The 7,219-nt window shown below is 31.7% G+C and overlaps 1 protein-coding gene and 1 long non-coding RNA gene across 3 annotated transcripts; one reads left to right on the forward strand and one right to left on the reverse strand.

The window, feature by feature from the left end:
• Positions 1–1,876: 1,876 nt before the first annotated feature.
• On the forward strand, positions 1,877–2,844 carry LOC107360914 (uncharacterized). Its single transcript, XM_025160621.2, has one exon. The coding sequence runs from the start codon at positions 1,978–1,980 to the stop codon at positions 2,749–2,751; it is 774 nt and encodes a 257-aa protein (XP_025016389.1). The 5' UTR covers positions 1,877–1,977; the 3' UTR covers positions 2,752–2,844.
• A 903-nt stretch (positions 2,845–3,747) lies between these two features.
• Positions 3,748–5,862, reverse strand: LOC107361027 (uncharacterized). Of its 2 annotated transcripts, none has more exons than XR_016198209.1 (4): positions 4,717–5,862; positions 4,270–4,631; positions 3,988–4,193; positions 3,748–3,918 (listed from the first exon to the last, which is right to left on the reverse strand). It is a non-coding gene; the product is annotated as an uncharacterized LOC107361027 (long non-coding RNA). The 2 variants fall into 2 exon arrangements; XR_003082056.2 differs by having other exon boundaries at positions 4,270–4,643.
• Between the last annotated feature and the right edge of the window lie 1,357 nt (positions 5,863–7,219).

A 7,219-nucleotide genomic window follows, 5' to 3' on the forward strand; every position in this document is an offset into this window, starting at 1 on the left:
CACTACCCAACTATAACATGTTGAATTTTCAAAAAAATTCAGCCATTATCTAACGAAATATAAGAAATAAACCAAAAATTCCCAAACTTTTCTCCACAGGTTATTATCACCATGGACCTATTTTAATGGGTGGATTAAGAAGTGCCCAACACATTCGGATTAGTCAAAGAAAAAATTAAATCATCTATTAATTAATCTTCTATTCTATTTTATAAAAGTTTGATAATAAATGAAACAAAATTGCTGCAAAACATCAAGTGATTTGAACAAAAGTGACAAATGAACTCATGATTTCTATACAATTGACTTCTTTTATCATATTGATTGGACAACTATGCATAATCTTGCAACAATAAAAGTATCTTGGAGTTAAAATATTTCTAACATGGGGGTCCCCAGGTTTAACAAGAAAGAAGATATCAAAGTGTTGCCTTTTTGGCTCAACATTAAGAATGAAATGAACCATACATAAATCGAATGCCATACTTAATCATACTTACTTATTATGAGTAGGTTATGCCATCATAAAAATAATGCTTTGGGATCCCATGGAGACCTAACCAGACCATGGAGTTGTATGTTCAAAATCGCACTGCAATTTTCCATTTCCAGGGAAACAATCGATGATGCTAAATCATTTGCACAAGCAATATTAAATAAAAAACACCAAAAATGAACATTTATGTTGATCTACTGACTGGGATCTCTAGAATCTATGGTTAAGTTAGGCTTAGGTTAGGTCTATGGTTTAAGCATCATTCGAATGGAATACACCTGTTACACCACATCAATCTTTGGACTTCGTGGCTATCAGGTAATCAGATACTTTCAGTCATATAAAACTATAGTTATTGAATTAACGGTAATAAGTGTGATCATCATTTAATATTAAAATGAAAAGTTACAAGACCATTCACCGAACTCCAGAGAATTATCGAGCATCGTTATTAACCAATCAGTTTTTTTAATGAAAAATGGGTTTGAGCCCTTTATCTACATATACTTTTCAAAAGTTTTTATGACTAACGTGTTCTAAGTAGTTAAACAGGAGATTTGATTATACATGATTGAACCCAATCTAGATCGTGATGGTACTTAACGGATAATCGAAATATTCCTTCGTGTTATCGAGAAAAAGATTTCTTTTCAAACAAATACTCACTTCGACTGAAAGCTCATATTAATTGACCTTTTTTCAGCTTTATTCAATTCTGCAAAAAGCGCTCTTCTCTTGAATGAATAATTTTAATTTAAGATTTAAATATTTTGGAATCTTTTTAGATTCTCGGTGTAGAGCTTAATAATTTCCTAATGAATAATAGATCAAGACACAGGGAAATGAAAACTTGATGATGACTTGAATTATCTTGTTCAGACGAATGATTAGATTGAAATGAATGCATCTTAATGCATCTTAAATTATAATAACTAATAAATGAAGAAATAATTTCTCGAACAGAAACATCGGCAATGATTTAGAACTTATATTTTTATTGAAGTGGCCTGAAAATAAAAATTGAATAATATTTTGTAAACAATAGAAAGAACCAGAAAAAAGTGTTCCAAAAGTGCCACCCGCTCTTGACATTCAATTTTAAACAATAAAGTTTTTTAATGCGTAAATAGATAATCTTAGCTAATGATTAAAATGATGATTAAAATGCTTGGAAAATATAATGAAAGTTTCATTGATAGGAATGATAGTGATTAGATTTAATCATTACATGGTTTTGCTTAATAATATGTAACAATATAATATTATATTATCTATGCACAGAATTGTTTTCAACAATTGTACAAAAATGACAAACGAGATCATCAGATTTCCCAGTATTGTTCATCTGATTAATTTTGCAAATATATTTATAAAGCCAATTATTTGTCGTTCATTTCAGATCAACTTTTCTCCACTTTCAATTTATTACTATTATAAGTTAACTTGTTTGAATCAATAAAATAAATTCAATCAACTTCAACATGAATAAATCAGTTATTCCAATTTCAATCTTGTTAATTTGCTTCAACATTGTTTTTGTTTCAGCTCATTTAGAAAGACCTGGTAAATTCGTTGATCATGATCGTACAGTAACCAATTGTGCCCGATACAAGAGAGAAGCCAATCAACACACTTGTGTCCTCGCCCCATTCACGACTGAAGGTCCATACTTTTTACCTGATGACTTTGAGCGATCTGATATTACTGATGGTCAAGTTGGCATACCACTTGATTTGACGATTCGTTTGACTAATGCCAGTGATTGTTTGCCTTTATCCGACTTGTATGTTCACATCTGGAATGCCAATGCTACAGGTCACTATTCCGGTGTTCAAGAGTTCAATAGCTTCCCTAAACCAACTTATCGTCCAAAACCAATTGATGATGTTCGATTTCTTCGTGGCTTCCAGAAAACCAATGAACATGGTGAAGTAAACTTTAAAACGATTCTTCCTGGTTGGTATTATGCTCGTTGTTTACACATACATGTTGAAGTATACCATAAAGCAGTTGCAGAAAGCGATTCAATAACTTATATTGGACAGCTTTACTTTAAGCGTGAATTGCCAACACAATTAAGACTAGTTGAACCTTATTCACAAAATACCAATGAAATCCTATTGAATGAACAAGATAGGTTCTTCGCTGCAGATCATGGCCAAGACAATATCATTGAGTTGAAATCACAAGATGGTAGTTATACTTCTTATGTCACTTTGGGAATTGATCCTGATATCATGATTTCTGTACAGTAAAATATAAAAATTTAATTTCGATATATTCTAATGTATATTATGAGACAAAATCATTTAAAATTTAAAAGGCAAATAAATCTATTTTCAATCATCTATGAGGTTTCATTTTTAAATATTTTAAGTTTTTAATATTTAATATTCTTAAGTCGCTAAGTCCAGGTTTATTGACAAAAGCGACATAAAAATAAAAAATGATTCATCCCTAGTGCTTTATCAAAGGGTGAAACTCCATGTTATCATACTATCGAGTGAAGAAGTGTTGAAAAACAATGTTGGGGAAATGTGTAGAGATCTAATCTATTTTTAATTCAGTTTTCATAACAGTTGTATTCAGAGAATGCTTACCCCTGACCCTAATTTAAACTCCATAAGCTGTATATTTGACTTATTCACTCTAAATTAAACTGAAAATGGAAGAAGGCTTTGAAAACGTCAAAACAAAATAGTGTGCGGATGTACTACTTGGGCTTAACGAATCTGGACACAATGATCACGCGACTGATGCAACAAATCTAGCAGTATTAGAGATCCTCAGAAAGTTAAGCATATGATGAAACATTTCTCCATCTCGGTCAATGAAAGAATGTTGTTTCAGACTGTCCAGTACAATGGGAATGAAGCCGTTGAACATTCGCGTTAATCTTGACTCTAGATACCTAGAAGTGTGATTTGATGATAAAGTTTGATCCGTTGATAAGATTGGCTAGTAATAGTTATTGTGAATGGCTTATGTACCACCTTCCATAGCCTCGTTAAGCTTGGCACAGCTCTTACATTAACGTATCTGATTGGTAACTCTGAGTTTTTCGAAATAATTCAATATTCGATTTTCTTGTTAATTTATAATTATAATGGATAAGATTAGGGAAATTGGTTTAAAATCATAGTTGGTTTAGTTAGTTTTTCTTATGGTTATATTCAGTAATATCGCGTGTGATCACAACCTACTTCATTATATTGTCTTTCTTACGAATAAGAAAGATCTCTTTTCTTGTTTATTCTTTGACATTCGATTGTTGCCACTTCTAGTCAATCATTTGAATAAAATTCAGCACGCAATTATGATATCATCATAGCATTTTAATTAAAGTTAGAGAGAGGTTAATTTAACACAGCTTTTAAGGAAGCTTTAAGGCGCCAAAGAGTCAATAACGCCATCTGTTGTTTCTGAGAGATGAAATAAAAAATGAAATTCATTAGTTCTTGGAAAACAGAAAAATCTCTTGAAAATCTTACCTTTGTTAAATTTTATCCTCCTTTAACTAAGTAACTCGTTCCCTTAGCCGCTTCATCTCACTGGTCTTGCTTAACCTAGTACTAAACTAGTAAGAGTCAAATCGGTTGCCTCTGATGAATATGGAAACCAAAATAGTCTGATGAAACATCACCTTCTGCTCTTCTTGTCCATGGATGATGACGATAAAACTAAACTAAGAAATGACCTAAACACATGAAACAAAATATGAAATAAATAGAGTAACTTTCACTCATAAATGAATAATAAACTAAGGAACTTACCTTTTTCAAGTGTTCTCAATGGATCTTGAAGTTGAATCGATTAGAAGCACCAACAATCGATTAAAAAACACACAAAACATAGAAATTAATGTTTCTTATCACATAAACAACATAAAACTAAACGACTTTAAACATTTGAGAAAATAGACAAACAAAAGGTGTTTAAATAACTTAAATTTTATTATGATTATAAGGGAGGGAAATTATGAGAAAATGAGGAAATTGACATGTAACTGAATTGCTTTATGAAAATTATCAAATTATCTTTTTTAATATTTAAATTAAACATTTCCTTTTTTTTGGAGGCTCTGTCTCTGGCTCTGGCTCTGGCTCTGGCTCTGGCTCTGGTTCTGGTTCTGGTTCTGGTTCTGGTTCTGGTAAGGAAAGGAAATACAAAATTAATAGAAAATAACTAAAAACAATATTATAATCAAAAAAGTTACTCACATGGTTGGACCCTATCATTTATCAGTCGATCAGACTCATGTCTTGGCCAAAGGATAATTGCTCGCCATAATTTGTAAAGTTGCTTGACAATAACCATTGGTCTATCGTCGGTAACAAAAGAAGAATGATAAACTTTTACAACTTTTAAACCAATGCTTTCCAGTTGGGTTGTGAATTCCTTTAAATCTCTCGGTTCAACATCCACTTCATCTCCAAGGAACATGGCTTTAATGGTCACAAAAAATGAAGGATAAACGGTGTCAGGGATCAGAATCCTTTTAACCGTACGGTCAGAGGTGAATAGTGGGGCGAACAATGTCGCGACAGAGGAAAATAGACCTTTGTCCACCTCAAACGATCCTCCCGAGTGATGGGCGACGATAACATTTGAACTCGATTGGGGTCTAAGACGCACTGACATGGTGAGTAGAAATACTTGTGAGAAAATATTTTTGAAAAAACAATAAAAACAATTATAAATAATATCGTAACACAAATATGAATTCGATGAAAATATTTAAAGAAAATAAGACTTTAACTAGAAATAAATGATTAGAGAAAAAGAAGAATGAAAAGAGAACAAAACTAGTTATCTATTCAAACTCTAAAATTGAAATGAACAGCTTGAGTAAATTTTCTACACAAATCATTGGTAAGCCAAAGGATTATGGTCATAATGTGGATCTTGTCTCCTCTTTTGTCTGCAACTTCTGTTTTAATCGTCATTTATCATCATCGTCTGATAAAACAGCCTTACTTAACAATAAGTTGTCGGTTAAAGTAAACCTGAAAAAAGCAAGTTACCCGATCTCGCCTCATATTACATTTGTAAATATTCTTTGGTATTTATAATGTGATATCAATCAAGAAGCGAAAAGCCGAGGACAAAAAAAGAAGCAAACAAATCATTAAGATTTTGTCTCTTGTCTTAATTAACCAAACGGGTTAAACAAACAAATGATTCAATTTTTAGTCAAGTAAGGAATACTATTAGGCTCATCTTACTTAACTGAACTTTTGGTCAATGGCATTGCGTGAAGTCACACATGGATACTGTTTGTTCAATCAACCTCTATGGCCAACTTGAGTCCACAACAAACGGCGAAACAGCAATTAGATTTAATTAGATTCGACCATTCAATCCTAAATAATTCAATTGGAAGTACAGTAGTAGTTGGAAGTACAGTTGTAGTTGCGAACAGTGTAGACGCAAGTAAGACCCAGTTTATCTATCAAATGAATTAATCTTGCTCATCTTGTGCCATTACCAGAATTGATTCACATATTTAAAGACTAAAGTTGTCCATCAAGGATTATCTGTTGTCCATCTCATCAACAATCTAAACTTATTTTGACCTGGAAATGCTAATTGTCTAAAAGATATCAAGGCAAATTAAGATAAATATACAATCGTCATCATCATCATGATCATCATCAAATTCACAGTTACATTAATATCTCAATTGACAAACATGGGAACAAGTGAAGAGAAGATTTAGTCACGATGAGTTTAAAATTGCTTCACAATCAACATATTAATTCATTTACATGTAATTGACGTTCATTAAACAATCAGTTGAATGAAAGATAACAAAATAGTGATTATAATAAGATTCTTGTGGTTACTCTGTTTAGGTGGACCAATGCAATCATAATAAATATGTGTGTTACTCTGGTTTCTGGTTCATTATTACACATCTATGAGCACTTCATTTGAATAAATATATTGTACACAATTGGATTTGATTATATTGATTAACCTTAATTGTGGGATCATGAATAATAATGGGACAGAAAAGTTTTCTCGAAAAAAAACTAAATCGATTATTTTTTATACATTTTTTTACTAGAATAGACTATTTGCTGGTAGTTGTCTAATAATCGGCGATATAATCAGCTATTATGGTTGAAGTCCGGTTGTATTGAAACAAGAAGGAGCTTTGATTAAGAGCTGTTATGTTAATGAATTTACAAAGTGGCTGACAATTAAAGAAGCTTCAGAGCAACTTACATCTCTTTCTTTTTTTGTGTTATTCTAGTGTTTTGGTTCTGCGATTGTAATGACAATCAACTTCTCCAAATGAGCACTACACTCGATTCCCTTATAATCAGACAAAATAACCTTAAATCTTTGAATAGATTAACATGGAAATACATGTATGATAAATCGACTATTTCAAGGTAGTCTTAATATGCGTGACTCGAGTCTAGTTGTATTCAGAGTATGCTTACCCCTAGTCCTTACCCTAGACTTTAGTCTAATTTGAACTAAAAATTATCTTGAATGTTGTATTGAAAAGCATTGACAAAACTTAAGGTAGCATAATCTGATCTGATGAACACATTTATACCTATTTATAACAAGACTCAAAGAATAGGAAACACCCTTAGAAAGTATCTATCGAGACCTTTAGTTATCGCTCTTGAAACATTGCAATTTAAATGTTTAATTCGCGATTATCTTATTTTATCCACTTGATTAGTGAATGTGACATTTATATTG

This window comes from Tetranychus urticae, chromosome 1 (genome assembly GCF_039701765.1).
Source record: "Tetranychus urticae isolate SD_2017Ah chromosome 1, NJAU_TeUrti_SD_1.0, whole genome shotgun sequence".
Taxonomy (NCBI): Eukaryota; Metazoa; Arthropoda; class Arachnida; order Trombidiformes; family Tetranychidae; genus Tetranychus; species Tetranychus urticae.

What these genes read in the sequence shown, in the direction of transcription:
- LOC107360914 (XM_025160621.2), top strand. Translation starts at nt 1,978, where the DNA reads ATGAATAAATCAGTTATTCCAATTTCAATCTTGTTAATTTGCTTCAAC.